At 46.7% G+C, this 23,732-nt stretch overlaps 3 protein-coding genes across 16 annotated transcripts in view; 1 reads left to right on the top strand and 2 right to left on the bottom strand.

Moving 5' to 3' along the window:
- Window positions 1–434: 434 nt before the first annotated feature.
- dnajc10 (DnaJ (Hsp40) homolog, subfamily C, member 10) lies at window positions 435–11,364 on the bottom strand. Of its 2 annotated transcripts, XM_057851553.1 has the most exons (24): window positions 11,201–11,354; window positions 10,137–10,344; window positions 9,878–10,040; window positions 9,765–9,815; window positions 9,145–9,227; window positions 8,949–9,080; window positions 6,906–6,999; window positions 6,761–6,838; window positions 6,650–6,693; window positions 6,516–6,581; window positions 6,336–6,401; window positions 6,074–6,268; window positions 5,848–5,962; window positions 4,265–4,392; window positions 4,079–4,195; window positions 3,766–3,867; window positions 3,643–3,703; window positions 3,490–3,584; window positions 3,276–3,418; window positions 3,149–3,202; window positions 2,782–2,929; window positions 2,594–2,716; window positions 1,998–2,102; window positions 1,447–1,832 (listed from the first exon to the last, which is right to left on the bottom strand). In XM_057851553.1, the coding sequence occupies exons 2-24, from the start codon at window positions 10,320–10,322 to the stop codon at window positions 1,821–1,823; spliced, it is 2,361 nt and encodes a 786-aa protein (XP_057707536.1). In that variant the 5' UTR covers window positions 10,323–10,344; window positions 11,201–11,354; the 3' UTR covers window positions 1,447–1,820. The 2 variants fall into 2 exon arrangements, with proteins under 2 accessions (XP_057707537.1, XP_057707536.1); XM_057851554.1 differs by lacking the exons at window positions 1,447–1,832; window positions 1,998–2,102 and adding an exon at window positions 435–546 and having other exon boundaries at window positions 11,201–11,364.
- Window positions 10,919–16,478, top strand: nup35 (nucleoporin 35). 10 transcript variants are annotated; one of them, XM_057851579.1, is made up of 10 exons: window positions 11,903–12,221; window positions 12,299–12,446; window positions 13,005–13,169; window positions 13,230–13,357; window positions 13,431–13,482; window positions 13,550–13,661; window positions 15,483–15,552; window positions 15,630–15,758; window positions 15,960–16,082; window positions 16,289–16,478. In XM_057851579.1, exons 2-10 carry the CDS (start codon window positions 12,314–12,316, stop codon window positions 16,364–16,366), a joined length of 990 nt encoding a protein of 329 aa, XP_057707562.1. In that variant the 5' UTR covers window positions 11,903–12,221; window positions 12,299–12,313; the 3' UTR covers window positions 16,367–16,478. The 10 variants fall into 10 exon arrangements, with proteins under 10 accessions (XP_057707567.1, XP_057707569.1, XP_057707565.1 ...); XM_057851578.1 differs by having other exon boundaries at window positions 12,291–12,446; XM_057851584.1 differs by lacking the exons at window positions 11,903–12,221; window positions 12,299–12,446 and adding an exon at window positions 10,919–10,964 and having other exon boundaries at window positions 16,289–16,477.
- Window positions 16,479–22,524: 6,046 nt separating this feature from the next.
- The window catches only part of cerkl (ceramide kinase-like), a 43,692-nt gene continuing 42,484 nt past the window's right edge, over window positions 22,525–23,732 (bottom strand). For 2 of the 4 annotated variants that reach the window (XM_057851568.1, XM_057851569.1), the window contains one exon: window positions 22,525–23,028. In XM_057851568.1, the coding sequence (XP_057707551.1) occupies window positions 22,848–23,028 (181 nt within the window). In that variant the 3' untranslated portion in view covers window positions 22,525–22,847. The remainder of the gene's footprint in view (window positions 23,029–23,732) is intronic. The other 2 variants (XM_057851564.1, XM_057851567.1) reach the window with 2 other exon arrangements.

The raw sequence follows: 23,732 nt of genomic DNA, 5'->3' as shown, positions 1-23,732 counted from the left end.
TCATTTTCAATTTTATTAAAAAGTGGAAAATATCTTCCAATATACATTTTATCCAAGCAATTAGGGATTTCTGAACTCTTGAAAAGGAATAATATATGTTCTCATTTTATTTGCAATTTTTAAAACCAAATGTTATAAAGGAATAGTATCAGATTTAAAAAAAAAAAAATGATTATGTTTAAAAATAAGTATTCTCAGATTTCTAAACGATTGAAATTTTAGATCGATTTTAGCAAAAAGCGCCTGCAATTCGCTTTGGTGCGCGGGCCAGACGTGGCCCTCGGGGCGCCACTTCGACACCGCAGTTGACACTCACGCACGCACGCACATGGCGACCGGCTGGCCGTCTGCCGCGTCGCCGGGGTTAATTGAGCGTCTGGGCCAGCGAGGACACTCGGACGGACGCGGTGGCGCTGGCCCTCTGAGTATCCTACCTCCTTCATTTCCCGTGTTTTCTCAGCTGCGTTTCAGCCCGGCCAGGGAAGAGAAAATGTTTTGCTGTGGGATTTACGGTGAACGCCTCCTCCTCTTCGGCATCCATTCCAGCTGAAAACACACACACACCTGCCTGAATAAGAGCCCGGCTGTTCCCCGCTTTCATTCACGTATCCAAACAGGATATTCCGGCAGTCAGCGAGACTGAAACATGCCTTCCTTTTCAATTAAAAACTAGAGTTAGTATGTCACCAATTCATCAAGAGTAAACGTCCAATCCATTTGAAGCGAGAGGGCTGGCAGCAAATGACATTCGCTGCCAACCTTTCCACTTCAAATGGGGTTGATATCAGTGTCAATGGCAGCCAATGAGTCAGTGGCGCCACCAGGGGGTGGCCAGGCCCCCCCTATAAATTTGTTGGCCACCCCGCTTGCCAGTATATCGTTAGATTGTCGTAGCATCAGTTATGCATTTCATCCCAAATGAATGCATTTATTTTGTTTTGTTAAATGTACACCTTATGCCTAATATATACATAACACAATAAAACAGAATTGTTGTGGAACTCAAAATGTTGACTGGACAGTTATGGACTATGCACATTAAATCATGAGTAACATCAAATATTACACAATACACCAAAGTATATCAGTAGCAGTATCCTTAAAGTCTTTCTGATAGTTTTCCCCTAACCTTTTTACTGCAATATAATGAAAACCTGAAATGATGGCTTTTAGTTTTGGTGTGCCACCCCAAGATTTTAAGTGGCCCCATCTGGTCACCCCTATGAAAAAATTCTGGAGGCGCCACTGCAATGAGTTCACCGACAACCCTCGTCTTCATGCGGCATAAAATCTTTATCAGGGAAACAGCGCCCTCTGTTTACCTGAACAAAAGTGCATTCGGGGTTCCATTTTACAGCACAAATCCGCACGTTCAAACGTCGGTCTCTTACAGCGCAACGGCGCCATCTGCTGTTCGCGTGCAAACTGTGGTCTCAAGTGTGACGACACGCATTTTGGGCTCCGTTTCTGATAGGACCGTCATTTGATTGCTGCGCAGAAAAAAATAAGTTGCCTCACCTCCTTGGCCGGCGGCTTCTTGTCACGTCCCCGGCGAGCCAAAACGACAGACGGCGGGAACGGTTGAGTTTGGTTTGGTTTTATTCATGTCAAATATGGTGCACAGTAACAGTCTCTCCTTGTTTTAGCTCACAGAGTAAATAGCAACCACGGAGACGTCCATGTTTGGGAGGGAAAAAATGAAACAAAGCACTAATAAAGGAAACAAACAGTTCAAAAGAAGGGAGTCGCCCGTGTCGGTCAACGTCCGTGTGTGGCTCCGCCTCCCGTCCGTCCGGTCCAGTCCGGTCCGGTCCCGTGGGTCAGAGCTCGTCCTGAGACCACAAGACTTCCAGTCATACTTTAGTTGATGTCACCGTGAGGAGTCGGGTACCCAAAATCGACACCGGCCCGAATATAAACAGACATTTGGCCGGCCGAGCGTCACCGTTGTCACGATTGTAAAATGAAACCCCACCGGCCGGAAACGTCGCGCTCACCTTCTTGCCGCGCGACCGCGGCGACGAGCTTCGTAGTCTCCGTCTGATGATGTCCGCGATCGTGTTGGCGTCACGACTATTGATGTTTTCGCCGCTGTCTGACGGCTGTCGACACAAATGCATCGTGGCCAGAGATAAACCGATTGTGCTGCTTTACAGAGTTGCCCTTTAAGCAATGGGCACACGGTAACTACTAAAATGACCGCTTACAACACTCACACCAGAAAGTGGAATTTGTGAAGAAATTAAGGGTCTTTTCCTGCAAATTATGGGGTGACAGCCTATTGTTTTTGGGCATGTACGGGTCACCTATTTCACTTTGGGGTAAGTTATTTGCTGTCAATTTTGTGGCTATTCTGCGTCACTTCCTATTGATCAATTCCTGTCTTTTCTGGGTTACATTTTTGCAGGTCTGAGTTGAAAAATCAACACAAGTGAATGGACGTTTTTCTCAAGCGTATTGGTACATTTGTGTTCAGAAGTGGCTCATAAATTTTGCGTGCGTGCCCTGACTTTTTGGCCGTGTGAATGATGTAAATCGGACAAAACTAAGACAAGTAGCATTGGCGTGAGGAGTAACTGATGCGCGTCCTCACCTTGCCGGCGTCCCGGTAGGGATAGAACCGGACCGTGGGGTAGCTTGCGATTCCGGCTTCCTGACAGGTCTGATAATGAGCCTGACAGTCGATCTTGCCGGCCCGCACTTCCCCTTTGAGGACCTGTCAACGACGCGGCGCTCGTGAGGGCGTCGGCCTTTCGGGAAGGGAGCTCGCCGGCGTCTTACCCGTGCCAGGACCTCAAACTCCGGGGCAAAGTGTTTGCAGGGTCCGCACCACGGGGCGTAGAAGTCCAGCACCCAGGGCTCGCCGCCCTCCAGCACCAGCGAGCGGAAGGAACTCGGCGTCAGGTCCGACGACGCTTTGGGCAGAGCGCTGCCGACGGAATTTGAGCTTGAGCTTACGACTAGTTGACCATCAACAATATAGACATTCATTTCTATTCAATTTCTTATTTAAATTTTTAAAAATATGGAGGGGGGGGGGGGGGGGGGGGGGTTTCAGGTTGCAAAGTTTGGGAAATGAGTCTTTTAAGATAAAAAAAGGTAATACAGCAAAGAGCCAAATGTCACATTTGAGGAAAAAATTGACTACCTGAGGGCCCACATTCGCAGGGAGTGCGCGTCTCTGTGCCAGCCGTTGTAAGTCCTGCGCAGAAAGCCCACGTGTCACACACACACACGGCACGAGTCGGCGAGCGACGGCGCATCTCGGCGCATACGTGTAGCGGTAGGCCGTCTCGCCGCCGCCGCCACCGCCGGAGTACAGGCGGATTTCCGGGTACGCACGCACGTCTTGACTCTGGCAGAAGGAGCGGAAGCGCTGGCAGTCCACGGAACCCACCGCCACCTGGCCCGACAGCATCTGGGAAGAGGGGACGCGACGTCAACGGGGGCGCGACGTCGAGGGAGGCGGCGCACTTCCCCGGCCCGTACCCGCGCCACGCGTCTCCACTCGGGCATCAGTGCCCGGCACGGACCGCACCACGGGGCGTAGAAATCCACGGCCCACAACTCGCCTCGGACCATACCTGCGCACGCGGCGGCGGCGGTCAGACGGGCGCGGGACGTATTCGGCGGCACGTTCACCTTTGACTTTCTCCGCGAAGCCGGCCGGGTCCAGAACCACCACGGACGGGTCGACCAAGTCCTGCGAATAAGGCCGCGTGACGAGAGGGACGAGTCGAGAGGACGACGGCCAGGGCCGCCTACCTGGACGAACTCCAGGATGCCGTCGGCGGAGTGGCGTCCTTCGTACTCGTGAAGCGAAGAACCGTTCAAGACCACCGTGGTGGGATACGAGTCCACGTTGTACTGGCGTTTCAAAAGGAGAAAATGAATCCCACTACTATTACAAGTGCTATATGAGCCAGTTTACAACTGAGAGGACACAAGTCAGGAGAGACTCAGGTACGACTACGACCACTGTATATACTACCTTTGAATGGATTACGGCAGTGGCAGGTATGAGCGAGTGATTCAGTTCCAATTTGTCTTATTTTTAGCCAAAAAACGATCGACTGACCGTGGAGCAGAGGCCGCGGTGGACGGTGCAGTCCAAAGTCCCGAACTTGACGCGTCCGGCCAGCCGGACGGAAGCCTTCCTCAACTCGGGGAGCAGCGCTCGACACGGAGGGCACCACTGACGCGCGAGGACACCGTGACACCGAGAAACCAAACAAAAAAAGCGGTAGACGGGCCGGGGTCTCACCGGGGCGAAGAAGTCCACCAGCCAGGGCTCCTCGGCGTCCGACGGGAAGTTGTCGGGCCACAGCGTGGTGACGTGAGCCGCGACGCTGTCCCTGGCGAAAGCCACGAGGTTGTACACCGCGTCCTTGCCTTAGCGTGGGTCGCCAGATCGGAAAGACAAAAACGTGCGCAGTTTAATTGAGAAAAAAATATACGCATCTCTATCAAATACATTTTTTAAAAATTACATAAATATTAATGCCAAAATTTCTATAAAGACCAACAAATGTCACCAAAATGTAATTAAAAATAAACATATTGCAACAAGAACTTGCGTGCTGTGAAGGGAATAGTATCTTTTCTCGTATTTACTGTTTGTATTACTCTAACACATCCAATATAAGATAGCACTTCTACCATAGTTTAAGGAAAAGAAGCAAAATATAGGGCATAAGAAATACATGACGCCTTCTGACTGAGCAAGACTGGCGCCGACTACCAGGTGTTAGGCAAAACGTCTACAAGCCCACATCTCCACGTCAGTTCTTCCGGACATTCCAGAGCAAATGGCGGGACGTCCTGTCCCAACACAAGGAACACCGGAGAACGCCCGATGTCTAACTGATAACACGACTCCAAGACCCCCTCTGACACTGAGGCGGGCAACATCTCCCACTGCTGTTGCCCCAGTAACAGTGACTCAGTAACATTGACGCACCAACTAAATAGCCCAAACTGCAATCGAAGATTATCCTAAACACACCATTCTTCCTGCCCACGGCCCACTCCGCGAAAGTCTTCAAAAGACTGAATGTTTAACTAAGCATTGTCATTTTTCTCAGGAACCTTTTGTTGACTTGTGATACGGTCACCTTGGGACAAGTCCGCCTCCTCGCCAGAGTGTTTCTGTTTCGCCTTGCCATTTGATCGCTGTCGAACTCAATCAATTGTCAACTTGTGCTTCGAACCCTTTTTCCAGCTTTCAAAATGGAGTCAGTACAAGGGGTTAAGACTAAGGTGAACGCGCGGAGTTTGGCCTTTTGCCCGGGTTGTCAGGTCGCTGGAGCTGCGCCAGCGCGGGTCCGGCTGTCCTGATTCCGGCAATCTGGCTAAGGGGTCAGATTCCTTAAGCTGCTACAGGCTGAAGACTGCCCTCTACCGGCTAACTATAATTCAGCAATGAATGAACTGGCAAGTTTCAAAAGGACCGCTTCACAAAGGAAGGAGCAAAGTCAGTGTCCTCAATAACGAGAGTTACTTCTGTAACCGGGGTTCTATGAATTCCGGATGACCGCCAGAGGGCGGTGCTTAGCACCTGGATATCTACGTGTGCGCAGCACAAAGGTCGAGAATAAAATGCTAACAAAGTCACGCCACTGGGCGTGACCTGGGTGACGTCACAGGCCGATATGAGGCACACGCTCACCGTAAGCACCGCCCTCTGGCGGTCAGGAGGAACGAAATAGAACATCAAGCGGAGTCTCCGGCCTGTAAAAACTTTGGAGGTAAACGGAGCTCTATTTAGGATGACGCACCCTAAAAAGGAATTCACAAAAGCTAAAACAGGGTTCGATAGGGATGATGAACTAAAAAAAGCCAACGGACCGTGATGTATCTCGAAGTCGTGGACTCCGAGGCCTTTGAAGACGGCCACGCAGGCTTTGTGAATGTGGAGGGAGCGGCACAGCAGCGCGTCGGCCAGGCAGTCCACACGCCCCACCTGAACGCACAAATGTATTTTTTTTTTTAAGTTAAAAAAGAATGTTACTTTATGCTTTTTTTATTCTAAAATGTTGTAAAATATAAGACCAAAACAACGACAGATTCCCACCTGGATGTGGTCGTCGCGCAGGAACGCTCGCAGCTTCTTGTACTCGTCCGGGCCGGGCGTCCCGAAAGTGAAGGACAGCAGCCAGCGGTGGCGGGCCAGCTCGGCGTCAAAGTCGTCGGCGCTCAGCCGCCGAAGTTCGGGCAGGTGGCGCAGGACCAGCGCGTAGATCTCCCGGGCGTCCAGAGTGCTCAGCCACTAACGGAGGCGTCTTTACGGCAAAGGCTAACGGGGCGAGCGAGAAGATCGGCCGGCGCTCACTCACCAACACGCCGCCTTCCCGATCCAAAGAGCTTCCGGGAGGGAACAACGCCGTGGCTCCGTCGGTCACCTGCCCGCCCGGGCAAAACAAAATGAAGTCGACCGCCACGCGTGCTTTCCCGTGTATGTTGCCAAAACCATATCCGACTTTTTATCGGCGATTGCATCTTTTACTGCGGCTCACCTGGAAAGTGTGGCAGAGTTGCGGCTCAGCGCCGCAGTCCATCCATCCCACCTTCACCAGACCGTCCTACGCACAAAAACACTCCCTTTACAGCGTTTCATTTAGAACGTCAGCGCGTGGGCCGGGGCCCTCACCAACATGGACGCCAGCTTCTGTCGGGTCCTGAGCTCCAGGCAATCTGTCGACGTTGCACGGGTGCCCGGTTAGCGCACGCTAAGCTAACAGTTACCGTAAAGGCGGCTTACCTCCCACGTCTGCGCAGAAAGTGACGAGCCAGCCCAGCCCGGACGCGAAGGCGCTCTCGATCTCTTTGAAGGCGTTGCCTGGCGACGACGCGGTGAGCGAGACGCAGACGGACGGATCGGATGGGATCGGATCGGAAAGGCTTACCTTGCCACAGCTGCGTCACGCCATTCTTGATGAATTGCATGCCGAACGTCACCAGATTGTCGGTGTTGCGCTCGCCGTGAAATTTCTCGGGTTTCTGAAACGGGACACCGAAGGAGTTACCTCGAGGACAAGGAGGGATGGGGAAAATGTAGGGCAGGGGTCCCCAGACTTTTTCCTGTGAGGGCCACATAACTTTTCCATTCTCTGATGAGGGGCCGGGGTCAGTTTGTAACAGAAAAAGTGTGACGATTGCAGGAGTGCCTAAATGTAAAAATGTATGGTTTTACAGAAAGCCACAATCAAATAACCCTTTCTGGATTCTTCACAGAACAAAAGTCAATAAAATAATATAATAAATAGTAATAACACTATTAATTAAATAGATAATAACCAAATACACCTTTCTGAGTTCTTCACAGAAATAGGCCAGGAAATAAATAACACTATTGAGGAAAAAAAAAAAAAGCTCTCTGGTATTGTTCAGGGGGCCGGACCAAATGTGGAGGCGGGCCGTAGTTTGGGGACCCCTGATGTAGGGGAATAGGAGAATTAAGAGCAAGTGAGGAACGTGAGAACACGACAAATGTGAAAAAGGCAAAAAAACACCAAGATGGACATCAAAAATACAAGAAACGGGAGCAAATGCAATTTAAAGCTCAAGTGAAGATGATGATGAGTAACATGAGAAAATGAAGAATGTCTTCTCATCAGGGGAGTTGAACTCAATGGAAAGGACATTTGGTAATAAGGATGACCAGAGAACAAAGGATATGAGGAACTAGGCCTGTCACCATAACAAATTTTAGTAGGCGAGCCATACGGTGTCTCATAAATGATTGCCAATACTATTATAGTGACAATACATCCTGTTAATTTTAGGAAAAACAAAAACACACAATGCATAATGAGTCATTTGAAAACTAGCTAAGTGCTAAGCCAACTTTTGTTGCACTGACAACTGTAACGCCCGAAACACTCTTGCCCAATCCACACAGAGAAAAATGCTAAACAAATCCAAAACATTTTCACTTTTCTTCCAGACCACAGCCCGCCTCACCAGAGCCTTTAAAAGACTGAACGTTTAACTAATCGTTGTCATTTTTCTCAGGAATCTTTTGTTGACTTGTGCTATGGTGACCCTGGATCCAGTTCGCCTCCTCGCCTGTGTCTCTCTGTGCGGTATGATTGCTGCCGACTTGGAATAAATTGGCAATTGTGTTTCGAAGCCTTTTTCCAGCTTTTAAAATGGAGTCAGTGCAAGGGGTTAAAACTAAGGTTAGCGCGCAGAGTTTGGCCTTTTGGCCGGGTTACGTTTGTCCGGGTCGCCGGATAACGTTGGTCCGGGCTACGTTGGCCCGGGTCATTGGAATTGCGCTAGCGCGGTTCCGACGGTTCGGCTGGCGTGATTCTGGCAATCTGGCTAAAAGGTCAGATTCCTTCATCCGGAAGTATGTTTGCCAAGCCGCTACCCGTAAGCTTCACAGTTAAAAAAAAAAAAAAAAAAAAAAAAAAAGGGGTGCACTTCAATTTTTCGTCGCACGTGTGGTGTCAGTAATAGATTTCTTTTGCAGTGCTGCTAACTAGCGAGTTTTCATGTTTGAAATGTAACTGTTTAACCGTAAGTTTGCGTTTTGGAGAAGACCGCCAATGCTTTATAGCAGGCTAAAGTACATTGTCTTTTTTCCATTAGCCTCAAAGTAGCAATGCTAGTGTTTTATAATGCATAATATTGATGTGTTTCCTTATTTTGTATGTCTGAACTTTAATTCTACGGTGTATCGATGACCAATAAACATCTGTGAAAGGAAATGGGAGTCCCATAAGCAACCGACACGCACGTGTGGCTAGTGCACGCAGCGATAAATCCCAGCCGGGAAAATGAATTATCGTGAGGGGCTTATGAGGAACCATGAGAACATGGGTATTTCAACAACAGGAGAAAATAAAGAATACAAGAAAATCCGGGACAAAGGGATTTAAAGAATGTGCCAAAATGAAAAGAGAATATAAGAAGCATTTTGAAGAATGAGAAAAGAGGCGTACGTGTCCGGCTCGGAAGACGTAGAGGCTAGGGTAGCTGTTGATGCCCTTGGAGCGACACAAGCGGTGGTTGTCGCCGCAGTTGACCGCCCCGATCCGGAGGGCGCCGTCCATCTCCTTGGCCAGCTCCCGCCACTGAAAAGCACGCGGAGCTTTCGGCGTTTTCCGCGGAGGTTCGGGGCGCGTGGGCCGGCCTTACCGTGGGGGCCAGCTGGTGACAGTGGGAACATCGCGGGGAGTAAAAGTTGACGAACCAAATTTCTCCGGAATTCACCGCCGCCTCTGTATCAAACGGGAAGGAGCGGACGTTCACTTTTCGGCGATCGACGTCTCGCCCGTTAGGAACATGGCATGTATGACGACAACGTACTGTGTGCTACCTAGCTATGATTGGCATTACCACTCCATTTACCAAGGGGGTCAAATGTTTTGAGACGCTTCCCCATTTAGGGGTAAATGTCTCAAAACAGTGTACGACAATCCGATTCGTCGCAAGTAGCTCTCATGCTATTCAATTTTTGAATGGTTGCCCAGCCCTATTGTCTATTGAAAAAGTAAACCAGTACTGTATTGTTATAATCATTTCTCATTATAAAAGATAAACTACCCTACTATGAGGAGGGAAAAAAAGTGTGATTCGTGTAATCCCTGATGATTTTTCTAACGAATTGCAAATGCAAACAGATTAGAAAAAAAAGAATTTGAATATGAGGTCATATTGACCTACCCTTTTGTCCAGGTTGGGGAGGAGGGGAATCAAACTGTTTTGTCTCAAATTTCTCTGATTGAAAGTCATTTCTAGTCTTTGAGGTTTCTCACCAAAGTCTGCGCTGTCCAGGGTGATGATCTCCAAGTCGTCGTCGTAGATGCCTGCGCAAAGAAACAGGTCGTCGTGGCGGCAGTCTTCTCGGGCGCGGTCGGCCGGCGCTCACCAAAGTCGTAGCGGTAGTAGTTCCAGCTCTCGTAGCGGCCCCCCTGTTGCTCGTCCAGCCCCTTCTCGCCGTACTTGTCGTACTTCTTGCGGAGGTCCTCGTCCTTCAGGACCTCGTAAGCTCGGTTCACCGCCAGGAACTTGTCGTGGGCGGCCGCGTCTCCCTGAGCGCATTTTATTTAAGGCTTTCAACTTTTCCGGAGCGCGCGTCGAGTGCTGTCGACATTGCCGTCATTTTTAAAAAATTTTGCGGTTCTCACAGGGTTCTTGTCGGGGTGCATGGTGAGCGCCAGTTTCTTGAAGGCCTGCCGGATCTCGCGGGCGCCGGCCTCCCTGCCCACGCCCAGGAGCTCGTAGAAGTCGGCGCCTCGGACGGAGGTCCCCAGCAGGGCGGCGCCGAGGAGCAGCAGCCGCATCAGCGACGCCGGACGGAACCGCGTCGCCATCGCGAACGATGCGGCTTGACAGCTGCTCGCAAAAGAAGAAGAAAAAAAAAAATCTATTCATTATTCTCTGAAACAACATTCAATGCCAAACCTCCTACTTGAAGTAGGTCACAGGTGTCAGACCGGAGGTCAGATTACTTTGGGAATATAAATGAAATTTGAGTAGTCCATCATTTCTCAAGGACTATGCAAAATTTCAACCGGCGGAGAATAAAAATAATAATTTAAAAACAACATAGAGAAGGTTTTTCCATGTTTGTTTCTTTAAATGAATGAAAAATGTTGACTTCTATGCCTTTAAAGTTCTGAAATGTTTTAATATCAAAAAAATAATGTCAGATATATGAAATAGAAAGAATAATTGATTGGCTTATGATAACTCAATATTTGTAGGCTCCCAAATATACCTTTTGTGTAATTTTTTGAGATTAACTATTTTGCCAAATAGTTGTTATTCAGATGCTAATATTCCAAGTTTAATAGGTGAAAAAGAATGTGGATATACTCGACATTGTTTTTCATGATGTTGACGTGTGCTCGAAAATGGCGTCCCCGCACCTGAACACTAATTAAGTGTTGATGAATTACTGAGGCAAGACTGAAAAAACAGGTCTGCTGTTGAGTATCAGATGACAAAGTGGGGTAAAACACCGATTTCAGTCTCTTAAACGACTTTTCACTGTTAGAAGTCACAAAAACAGGACATGGCAAACATTTATTGCCTTGAAATCAGCCAAAACTAACAAAAGCAAGCTAACAAGCGAAGAGCAAGTTAAGTGTGCATAATTGCGCTAACATGTTAGCTAACCCTCTTTGTAGTCAACTTAAACAAGGAAGGTGATATATTATTTTCTATTTTGCAATCCGTGTAGCTATACCTTTGAGTGTATTTTTCCGCCGCCGAGGTGTAAATAGAAGAGAAGAGCGAGAAACTTCACAAGATCCTTCTTGACATCCGGATCACGCCGGTATCAAGTTACTGCTCATGCGCTTCGCTTTCCTTCCAGGGCGTTTCAGAATAAAAGACACAAAGGTTGGTTTGAAGAGCAGAAAGAGGGCAAACCCATGTACTTCGAGTCACACCTCTTTACATTATTTTCTTTATGGAATATTGTCGTATTTGCCTCCAAATCTAATTACTGCGCCGTTTAATTTCTACCTTGTTCGTTTTACTGTGAAGTTGACGTCATTCCGGCAAGCAAGTTTGTTACGTTCACTTGCGAAAGAAAATATTCACATCTACCGCCTAAACTTCATGAACGTTCTGAAACGTATGTGTTTTGTTCTTGAGCTTTTTTCCAGTGCCTTTGCCGACGAAAGACTTTCAATCATGGACGTCCAATCACACTTTATTGCTGAATTTAGATGAGTTTTATCACTGGTAGACGTCCAATGTATTTCAAGTGGAAGGGTAGCATTCGTTTATTCGCTGCCAACCCTCCCACTTTAAAGGGCTCGGAAGCCTAGCGCCGTCAATGATTTCATATTCATCAATATAACACAAAAAGCACATAGGTTGCAACTTTTGAGGCGTTGTTGTTGTGAAACGCGGAACGCCTTATGTCAGTGAACGCCTCTTTGAAATAACTTCCGGGCGTGCGACGCCAGCGTTGTCACACCGCTCTCGAGTGCAGCCCGCCGCCGTGCGCAAGCGTGGAATTACGAGCCGCCGAGTCCCGAAAGACTTGCTCATTGAGCCCGCTTTGTAGAAAACCGCTGGCTCGCATCGACGTGGCTTCCAAAGCCTCGAACGTCGGCCGCTTTGACGCGTTTAGGGCGGCCGTGACGCTTTAGCTCGGCGTTAGCCGGTCGTCACTTCCGGCCGGCATTTCAAATCCGCGGTCTAAAACAAATCCGCGTTGCAAAGTAGACGCTGCCCCTCCGGGATGGAACTCCAAGGTAGGGTGACGTTTCTCCTCCGTCAAAACTATCTGCTCTTTATTCTCTACTTACTTTTCTTACCCATAGTTTGTTAGATTCAAGGAGGCACGATGCCGCTTTTTCACACTTTTAAAGACTTCCCCGCCGTCTTAATAACATCTCTGTGGGACAAAGTCCCCCAAGCGTCCAGAATTGCAGATATAGTTTCACAGCGCAGAAGCACTGTCAACTCCACACAACGAGGTAAGCAGGGCTGCAGATTAGCATTAGCATCGTGAGCTTCTGTTCTGATGAGGCATTGCGAGCCAGGGTGGAGAGTTTTGTTACAGGGAGGGGCGTGACAAGTAGGCTCCGCCTCTAAAAGTAGCCTATTTCGCCGTGGCAACCAATCGGCGCGGAGTTGAGGGAGGTCACCTAAAATTGCTTTCTTTCTTCTCGCTACGTAAAAATGGCTGACCCTTCGTTATTTGTGGAAGAATTGGAATGAAATTTGGTAGGTATATTCTACGCATGTATACGCATTGAAGAGGATTTTTTTTTTTTTTTTTTAATCTGACAATCAACGGTGGACTAATGGTTGCTGCTCAGTTTTGACTGGGCCAGTAGAGGGCCCGCGCCCTCTTCGGTCGTGCTTTTTAGTCTTTAGCTGCCATTGATCCAATCACGGGGCCGGGCGAATGATTTGCCCTTCCCGGTCAAAATGGATTGGACGTCTATCGTCGTCAACGGCGGGCAATGAGTTAATCCCTCTGATGTTGAAGCGGTTTTTGAAAGCCGGCTTGCAATTTGCGCTTCTCTCAGTGGGATCGGAACCGATGACGCTGGGATCCCCGACCTCCCCCAAGCCCGCCCACGGCGCGCAGTTCCTGCCGGGCTTCCTGATGGGCGACCTCCCGGCGCCCGCCACCCCGCAGCCCCGCCCCTTCGGCGTGACCTCGCCCCTTTCCGAGGGCGCCGTCCTCAAAGGTGAGGGAACCGACCCGAGCGCGCCGGTCCGAGCGAGATTCTTACTCGCCGTGTCCCGAGGAGGCGCCGGAGGATCCGCCCCGCAGCCGGTGTCGTCTGCCCCGAAAGACAAGAGCGGCGCCCCGCCCGTACGCAGCATCCACGACGGCCCGGTCGCAGCCGGAACGCCGCTCGGCATCCGGACGCAGGTGGGCGCTCGCCAGAGGGACCGCCGTCCCGACCGACCGCTTATTCCCTCTGTTGACTCGGCACGCGGTTCAGTCTTTTTCCAGCGTGCGCTCTCCGGTGTCGGGACGCCAGACGTCGGCTTCGGGTACGCGCCGACCGAGCCCCGGCCGTGATGCCGCACCAAGCCGCGTGACGTGCGACGTTGTTTGCAGGCTTGCAGCAGCAGCTGTGCCTATCCCCCGCACAGGTGGACCCCTTCTACAGCCAGGGAGAAGCCCTGTCCTCCGAAGACCAACTGGACCAGACCTGGGTCACCGTCTTTGGGTAAGTGGAGGCGGCGTCGGTCAGGCTCACAAAATGAGCCTATTCACGCTCGGTCACTTAGGCTACGTTCATACTACAGGTCTTAATGCACGAATGCGATTTTTTTCGTGTTTTTCCCGACTCGGATGAGGCATTAACTTGACGGTCTGAACGTGACAAGTCGCGTAGAACTGGACCATTTCAAATCCGATCTGGGTCACTTTCGTATGTGGTTCAAATCCGATCTGGGCCACATTTTTCCAGACTGTCGCGGCGGTCTGTACTGTCCAGTCTCTCAAATCGGAATTCATGCAGCAATTACGTCATCAAAAAGCGAGACGCCACGGTAGCGGTGCCGCTGTGCATTATTAGCTATTAGCTAGCTTGCCTTGAACACGGCTTTTTAGGAAGAGTCGGACTTGACAACAGTCATAAAAAACAAAATGGGTTGAGGATAAGCCCGAGAATGATCGGTTTTCTGTCTGGTCCATATAAGCAATATTTCAACATTGCTTACACGGCCGAGAGTCGGGGCAAACTGCGCGTATGTGTGTATGACGTGCACGGACAGTGCGTGCATGCTATCGATCCATATATTTTGAATATAAGCCTAAACTGGGATTATTGATGTCTGTTATTTGTGTCCTCTTTTTAAAAAGCAAAATACGATATCCCTGGAATGACGGATGACAGCCAGCATGTGTGGTCATTTGCCATTTTAATGCTTCTGCGCATGCGGGTCGTCTTGCTCAGCGCTTGTCGGACTGCGAATTAGTGCGCATGTGTAATACATGAATGGTCTCAATGGACAAAGGCAGTCTGAATGGGCACGCCAATAAAACAGATATGCCTTTGCCATTAAGACCAGTAGTCTTAATGCACGAATCCGATTTTTTTGTGTTTTTCCCGACTCGAGTGAGGCATTAACTTGACGGTCTGAACGTGACAAGTCGCATAGAACTGGACCATTTCAAATCCGATCTGGGCCACATTTTTCCAGACTGTCGCGGCGGTCTGTACTGTACTGTACAGTCTCTCAAATCGGAATTCATTCAGCAATTACGTCATCAAAAAGCGAGAGACGCTACGGTAACGGTGCAGCTGTGAGTCATTAACGCCTAGCTTGCCTTGAACACGGCGTTTTAGGAAGGGTCGGACTTGACAACAGTCATAAAAAAATTCAAATGGGTTGAGGATAAGCCTGTGAATGATCGGTTTTCTGTCTGCTCCATATAAGCAATATTTCAACGTTGCTTACACGGCCGAGAGTCGGGGCAAACTGCCCGTATGTGCGCAACACAACACGTGACAGCACGCAATGCAAATATAGCACCGCAAACGCACGTGTATGTTATAGATGACTGCAGCATTGCGTGTACATTGTTTTTATGTTTGAAGACTCGAAGTTCGCATTTTTTGTTTTGTTATTTGACCACACGACATGACTTTGGACTGAAAGACCAGGATTAGCTTGACCATACTCATTGACAATTTGACACCTTGGATTACCATCGGCCACGTCGTTTTGTCTGATCCTGCCGGCTGACATCGACACGTGGTGAGTGCGCGTTGAAACATTCCTAAAGCAGCGTATTATTGAAAATTGACAGAACGGGAATGTTGGAAGTTCCGTCGACGATGGCGTCGTCCTGCAAATGAGTTCATCACCAGTAGATGGCCCAAAACTTCAAATGGATTGGACTTTTGGTGGCAGCCCCAGAGTTAGAAATATACAAATTGTAGCAACAAAAATACAGCTAAAATCGAGAAAATCCTTAAATCCAAAAGAAAGCAATTTCCATTGAAAAGGAGGAATTTATGGCTCTTGAACTTGTGTTTTAGCTTCCCCCCAGCGTCCGCCTCTTACATCCTGCTGCAGTTTGCCCAGTACGGAAACATCCTCAAACACACCGTAAGCGCCGACGGCGGCTTCGAGGACCTCCCTCCCTCGGAACACGGCGTTCACGATGGTATTTGCGCCTTTCGTAGATGGCGTCTCCCGGGAACTGGATGCATCTCCAATATCAATCCCGACTCCAAGCTCGTAAAGCTTTGTCCAAAGACGGAAAAGTCTTCGGGGACGCCATCATGGTGGGCGTCAAACCCTGCATCGAAAAAGTAGGTGGAACTTTCATTTCTTCCGCCTAACGGACACCCAAAAAAATCATTTCACCACAAATGTTTGAAAAACCATTTTTGAGTCATTATTTGAAATAAATCCTACTACTCAACCGACCGGATTCCTGAGAACGTCCAATCTAAAGTTTCCTGTATTCATGGGGGGGAAACTTTTTTTTCCTTTTGTTTTCGGGTGGTCAGAGCGTGATGGAGACCTCCGATGCGAGCGCGTCCCCTCTGATGAGCCCCGGCCTCCCTTGCACGCCGCGCTCGGCCATCCGACCGCTCGGCGCCCCCTACAGGAACTCTGCCAGCGAATACCAGGTACGTGCAACGCAAAAGCCTATCTATGAAAGTTGTTGGCCATTTTGCGTCGGCTAAATATAACATTGTCAATAGAGCTAGCATTTTCAAGCAATTTATTGGAGAAAATTCCTCTGCTACGGTGAAGCCTTCTCCTGACGCAAGATGGCCACTAGCTATTGACTCCGCCTTGAGATATCTAGCTTTATACATTCGATATCTATCAGGTGGTGGTAGACACACACACCCCTAGGAAGGACGACGGCTTCGTCTCCAAGGCCCTGGAGTACATGTTTGGCTGGTGACGTCAGCACCTGCTGCCGATTGGATGAGGAGTGGGTTTTTTTTCTTCCTAGAAGCGATTTTTAAATTTGTGTCAATAAATGGTTTTTAATGTGAAATCTGGGAGCTGGTTTTCTTAGCCACCAGAGAGCGCTGTTGACCTCAAATCTTGCCTGTTATTAGAAACTTGCTTACGGGTGGCCACGCAGGTCCGATCTATTTCAACTGGGAGGGCCGATGACGTCCAATTCATCGACGGTCTTTGTAGGACACTCCTCCTCCCTTGACCAGACTCACGGAAATGTCCAAAATCAAGAGGAAGTGACCAGAAATGCTTGAAAATCAAAAGGAAGTGAATTAAAATGAACAAAGTCGCTTGAAATTGACATCAAATCAACAGGAATTGACCTGCAAATGAACCGGAAGTCACCCAGAAACAGCTGGGTAGAGTAGCCACAAATTGGACTCGAGTAGCTTTGCTTGAAAATAGTCATCCAAAAAATGTACTCAAGTAAAAAAAGTATTGGTGAAAAGAATACTCCAGTAATGAGTAACATTGTAACAGTATTTTTTCAAACAATGGTATTTGTTTTTCTTTGCACAAAATTATCTAAACAAAATTATACTGTAATATAACATATTACATAGCCACATTAAGCCAAAGGGAAAATAAAACAAAACATTAGATTTTTTTTTTTTTTTTTCCTCTTGCCAGAATTCCCAGAAATGAAGCATCATCGTCCAAAGAGCATGAGTGCCCTGTAGTGGAGAAAACATTTCCTATTATGAAACTAAAACGATCAGATCTGCAGTTTTACGTGGTCCATCGGAGGGTGCCAAATAAAAACTGGGAGAGATTAAAATCGGCGCTATCGAGTCATGTTGACAACAGCCAATACATACTTTTTTTTTTTTTAACGGTGTTTAAAAAAACGTCACGTGATTGAAAAGGCTGGCTTAATCGTAGAACGGCAAGCTTGAGTCTGATTGGTATAATGGAGTCATCTGATTATTGTTGTGACCTTTCATTGGTGAAACTGGTAGAGCCACTGCTGGCAAAAAAAGTAATATGGATAATAAAGAGGAAAAATCTAAGGACTGGTGTGGCAGAGTAAGAGTAGTCTTTCTTCACAAATCTACTCAAGTAAAACGTATGGCTTAATAAAACGACTTATTTTTCTCAAAAAGCTACTCAAGTAAATGTAACGCAGTATAGGGCTGCATTTCAAATGTGCCCTCGCTCACTTGCCCTCGGGGGAATCCCCGCCTGCCGCCATCTTAAGGGCTGTTCCGTTTCCCTACACGGCAAAGTAAACTTGGTGAGATCGACCCTTAGAGGGCTTAGTGATGGAGTCAACGACGACGGTCACTCTCTATATCCCACAATGCATTGCAGTGGCACATTTAATCATAATAAGTTGTTTTACTAAGCCATACGCAAGCATGCAGACGAGTAACTTTTATTGACTTTCACTTTTGTCATTAAAGGAATAAAAACAATGACCATTTTTTTTGTCATGGATGCTTCTATTTGGCTTGCCTTTCTATTTTGCTTCTGTCAAAAGGAATGGTCAGTCCATCAAATGGCGTTGGGAGAGACTGAAACTAAACTTTCAATAGGTTCAGTGTATTCAAACAACAAATCTGTCTACAAATGATAAGGTATAGACATGAATTGCCAAAATAGAATTTGATACAAAACTAATCATTCTTTCGTACGTCTCCGTCTTGTTGACATGAGTCGATTTGGAATAAAGGTGCCACCGTTAGGCCTGGTCACGGCTCCCCCCAATGAATTTGTTGGCCACCCCACTCGCCAGTACAATGTCAGATTGTAGTCGCTGCGGAACTGAAAATGTTAACTGGACTATTATGGACACGATCTAATAGTATACAATATAACACAATCAACCAAAGTATATCAGTAAGTGTTTCCTGAAGTCTTTCTGCCAGTTTTCTACTGGCCTGTTTATTACTACAACACCGTAAAAACCTGAAATGTTGGCTTTTATTTTCTGGCGTGCCACTCCAAGGCCCTACTTGGCCACCCCTATGAAGAATTTCTGGAATAGACCCTACCCACGTGACGTCACAACTCCGCTCTTCTGAATGGTACCGCCCAATTGTCCGTCAAAACATAGTGTTAACCTGTTACGGCTACGTACATTCCTCCTATTTACGGCGTGTTTTTCTGCTCCTTAACATTAATAATCAAAATGGTGAAGGCGTGTGTGGCTGTTGGTTGCACTAACAGAGAAGATGGAAGGAGAGACTTGAAGTTTTACCGTATTCCGAGGGATCCAAAGAGGAGAGCGAAATGGACGGCTGCAATTCGACGTGAAAACTGGGCACCAAAAAATCACCACAGACTATGTAGTAGTCATTTTATATCCGGTAAGATGCATTTAAGATATACTTAGAGGGTTTTGGGCTGACAAATAACCACAATTAAGATCATTGCTAGGCTAATCGCCAACAACATACGCGTATGTATGTAGTGAGAGTGCTATCGCTAAACCATATAAACATTAAAAGCCTTAACTCCATTGACAAACGACATGAAATACATTAGACTTGACAGTGGATGTTAGCAATAACAAAAGATTTTGAATTGAAAATTTCGTAACTCACCTTTCCAAGCACAAGATGGATTCCTGCCGAATTTTCGTGGACGAGGACCTGTTTCACCCAACCAGCAACCAAGTATTTATAAGCCTCCAAGCTCTTGAAGTTTTTCAAATTTTCGTGAGAATAGGCTGATTTTGTGTGGACAAGATAATTGTAAATATCAGCGTTGCAGATGTCAGGCAGACAGGGCGAAGACAGTGGGTCGAAAAACATCGATTTGGGCATCAAATATGGATCTGGCGACTGTATAGAACGAAGCTTTTCCACATAACGCCTTTTATGCAACACATCCAGTGAGTTTACGGCATCAGAAAGCACCGGGTCTTCCATGAAATGCATTTTAAATTCCTCGATCAATTGAAACCAATGCTAATACAGAGACAAAATGACGGACAAGTGGGCGGAACCATACAGCGAGCACGTGGTTTTGTGACGTCGGTGGGTAGGGTCTATAGACAGTATTGCCCTACTCCAACACCATGTGGTTGTTCCATGGTTTTCTTGCCTGCGAGTGAACGATGGCAGGTGTTTTCCATTTACGTCTTTTGCCCACTTTCCCTCCGCCCTCCAAGTGGCCTCCGTGTGACGTCATAGCAAGTGCTTAGGGCAACTGAAACCGTGATTGGAACGAAGCCCGTGTAAAATGTCACTACCCACTTCTGCCCAGAGATGAGGACAAATCAACAGGAAGTGACCCATAAACAGTGTTGTTAATCTTAGTAATTGATTACGGTTACAAATGACTTCTCCCAAAAAGTAATTGCGTTAGTAACTCGGTTACCTGAATGTAAGAGTAATTAGTTACTTGGCAAAGTAACTGGTGATAATTTTGATGGTTTTTTTTCTCCAAAAAACAAAACAAACGTAGGTCAAACTGAAGTTTAAAGGGTTTATGGGACAATTGGCCCTAGCCCAATTCGTTACCCTAAACCAGGGGTGTCCAAACTTTTTGCATATGGGGCCAGATTTGGTGTGGTAAAAATGTGGGGGGCCGACCTTGGCTGACGTCCTTTACGTAGGACAATATATTTAAGCAAATTTTAGCAAACCATTCTGTGTGTCACATTTGCCTCATTTTTTTTTTTTATTCATAATTTCAACAGTCTCGTCTTTGTGGCGTTGTCTTTCGACTCTCGGGCTCTTGCAAAATACCGCTGCTGTGAAATGAAACTAGCTTCAAGTTGCTTCAATTTCTCGCTGCGTATCTTCCCTGTAATCTTGTCGAAATAGTCCAATTTTCACCTATCCCTGAAGCGTTGGCCGTCGCAGTCAACTTTTTTTTGTCGATATTTTAGAAAATTGGAAGGAAAGGGTCGCACGGGGTAATGTTGCTTAGAGTGCTGCTGCCTTTAAGTGGGTATATGAGGAGCAGCATTTAGTGTGTAAGCTATTTTATATGCTGGTAGCAGTACTGCTGACCAATTTATTAAGCCTGTGTGCGGGCCAGACGTTATTGATTTTATGACAGAGGTTGGGGGCCGGATGAAATTTGACCACGGGCCGCATTTGGCCCCCGGGCCGGACTTTGGACATGTCTGCCCTAAACTTAACTAGACACAGGGGTATTGCGGACATTGCGATAACTAGATGGTAACTTTTGCAACGTTTGGCAGTCATTTAATGTTGTGAATCAACCGTTAAAGTTGTTAAAATTGCTCCCGTTATTGCATTAGTTCCCTTCTGTCTACATGTGAAAGTTTTGAAACGGTTTCATCATTCAAAGATGGATTCAAGTCAAGATTTTGCCGATTTAGGAGGATTTTAGATAAAAAGTTACTTCGGTTTGCTAGGAAGGTGCTCTACAACAGAGTCTACTGATGGCGGCTGTTTACTAACACATCCAGTTCTCTATACACGTTGCGTGTCTCATTTCGGCGTAGTTTGTAGGCTATCGGCTACAGTCTGGTATTATTGGAGCCACCTAGCATCGCGGTTGCAACGGTGTCACAACTCCCTTGGCTCCTCCCCACTCTGTCGTCTCCCTCAGACTTTTCTTATGCCATTCAAACAACACAGTAACGTACGCCTTTCCGTCCTCGGTAACGGTGTTGCCAAGATGAGAAAAGTAATCAATTAGATTACTCACTACTGAAAAAAATAACGCCGTTAGTAACGCCGTTTTATTCTAACGGCGTTATTAACAACACTGCCCCAAAATCAACAAGTGACTCAAACAGGAAGTCACTCAGAAATGACCCCGACTGACCTACAGGGCAAATCATCCAACGTCATTTCTCCACGAATTGCGTTTTGTACAACTGTTAAACCAAAAGAAAAAAACACACACACACACACACACACAAAAATCACTTTTTCGATGCTATTGACAATAGCCCCAACCGGTGGCCAAAAATGTCACTGCATATAACTGAATTTCCTATATATGAATTTAAAATTAAGACTGCCGGTAAAATGTTGTCTATAAAAGTTGTCAAGTAATAAAACAAACAACAAAAATGAATGAAATGAGCAATAAAGGTATTTTTATAGGGGGTCAAAATTGTTTTTCGAACACATCATGTGACTAGCACCTAGGGTTGGGAATCTCTGGCACGAAGCCGATTCGATATGTATCTAGCAGGGGCGGACTGGTAATCTGTGGGTTCTGGAGGATCTCAGAACGGCCGGTGCCCTGGACGGCCGGCGACCGCCATTCATTATACATCACTGTTTTTATCCCCCCTATCCTCTGATTATCTACAGTTCGCATCCAATCCGACAGGTGGCAGCAATGCGGCTGGCTGTTCACCGCCAATCTGATAGAAGAACGAAGAAAGCACAGAGTAGCCTTCATTGGTTCCTTGTGGACGCAAAATAGCGCCGAGCGTTAATGCACAATATGGATGGTGGTGGCAAAAAAAGAAAAGAGAAGGGTGGCGCGGAGAAGGTTAGGAAGAAAAAAATTAAACTGGAGAGCGAAGCATTAAAATGTCATCAGTTGACAAATATTTTCACAAGCAGCAGTCTGGCTGCAACGGCCACGTCGGGTAACAGCAGCCCAGGCCGCGGCGATGGTGAGAGTGGGAGCGGCAGCCGCTCTGACGTGCAGCCGGTGCAGGGAGAGAGAAAGAAGAGGGAGGGGGTAATGATAAGCTGGTGGAAGTTCCCCAGACAAGCCTCGAACAAGCAAGTTAGCCTGGTACTCCAGACTCACCGCTGTTCCAGCTATTCTCTCAGTCTTTGAAAAATACAGGGAGAACAGTCTGGCCGTGCCAGGCAACAAGTAAGTCGGGATGAAGGGGGTTACTTGCTCGGTATACTGGCAATTGTTATCCACCTGGTAGCTACATTTTAAATGAAATCAATGACAATTAAAGGGTTAGTGCCAGCTAGTCCGTTTGCAATGGAGTCAAGTTACAGTATGCTAGTCCTCCTATCACTCTCCTAAGAAAAAATATTTTAGCTGTAAAACAACGTATGCACACGCGGCAGAAATATTCATTCATAAGAAATATAACAAAATGTTAATAAAATGAAAGGTTTTACTACTTTAAAGTTTAGGGAGTTAAATTGGTATATTTTTAAAATTATTTATATATTGCTTTGTTTTCTGGTTAATACTTTCCAATGAAGGTTATGTATACAGGATTTGTCTTGAAATATTTATTGAATTTTCATTCAACTTTATTATTTGTGTGGCAAGATTAATGATGGCATAAACAATGAAGTCATTTTATAGACACGGTATAGGTGCTATTATAATCAATTGGATACATAAAACTCGCTTTAAAAAAATACATTCTTTCATTTGTTTATGCAGGTTGATCATAGAGCTAGGGCAGAAGATCATAAATCCAACTCCAGTTCAGCCTAGCAGTACTTTGAGCACCCCAAGTCAGACAGTCACAGTCGAGACACATTTTCTTCATTTTTCTCTCAAAGTGCACGAAATCGATGCATTTTACAATAAAATGTAAAAAAAAAAAATTCTCCCGGGGGGGGGGCATGCCCCTGGACCCCCGAAGAGGGTCTGCGTTTCCCGTCGTACAGCGATTCTTGTGTGCTGGGCTGAGTCAAAGTCCAGGGCTGCTCTTCAGTCCCAGTCCGCCCCTGGCCCCTGGTATATAGATACACAGGTTACGATTCGATTAAAAAAAACGATACATTTTTATGGCCGAGCGATTCGATACAGTGTAAGAACGATACGGTTCGATATATAAAAAAAAAAGAGCACGTTTCTAATAGCAAAATGAAACAACAAATTTCATACCAATGTTATATTTTTTTTCATTAAAAAATGAAGGCTTACTATATGCCCGTCACTTTGTTGGATGGGATTGATGATAAAACTCCAGTGACAGACAACAATAAAGTGCAGTAATTCAATCACTGTATTTCCTGGTGTTTTGAACACAAGAGGTAAGTCATTTAAGTGCAAACTTTCAACGTAAACATGTTACAAACAAATAATATTCATTATATGCAGCAGCTCTAGAAAAAAAAGAATTAAACCTGCTAGTGTTATCATAAATAAATAATAAATTATGCTTTAATTGGGGGAATAAAAACATGGCATTTTAGACAGACAGGTCAATAATCCTGACTTTAACCTAATACACAGCAAAGTCATTCACTTATGCCTGTGCTTCCTCATCACTGTCCATATCTTTTTTGAAGGGCAGATTTTTCTTGAGGAAGATCAACTAATCCACATCTTCATGTTTAAGTAGACTGCGTTTCGTGGAAACAACCTTTCCACGTGGGTTATTTTTCGGGGTTAAAAACTCCCGATCTCTGTACCGCTCCACACTTCACACAAGC

Source organism: Corythoichthys intestinalis, chromosome 12 (genome assembly GCF_030265065.1).
Source record: "Corythoichthys intestinalis isolate RoL2023-P3 chromosome 12, ASM3026506v1, whole genome shotgun sequence".
NCBI classification, from domain to species: domain Eukaryota; kingdom Metazoa; phylum Chordata; class Actinopteri; order Syngnathiformes; family Syngnathidae; genus Corythoichthys; species Corythoichthys intestinalis.
The sequence above is the reverse complement of the archived record's forward strand: the minus strand, read 5'-3'. Positions and strand labels throughout refer to the sequence as shown.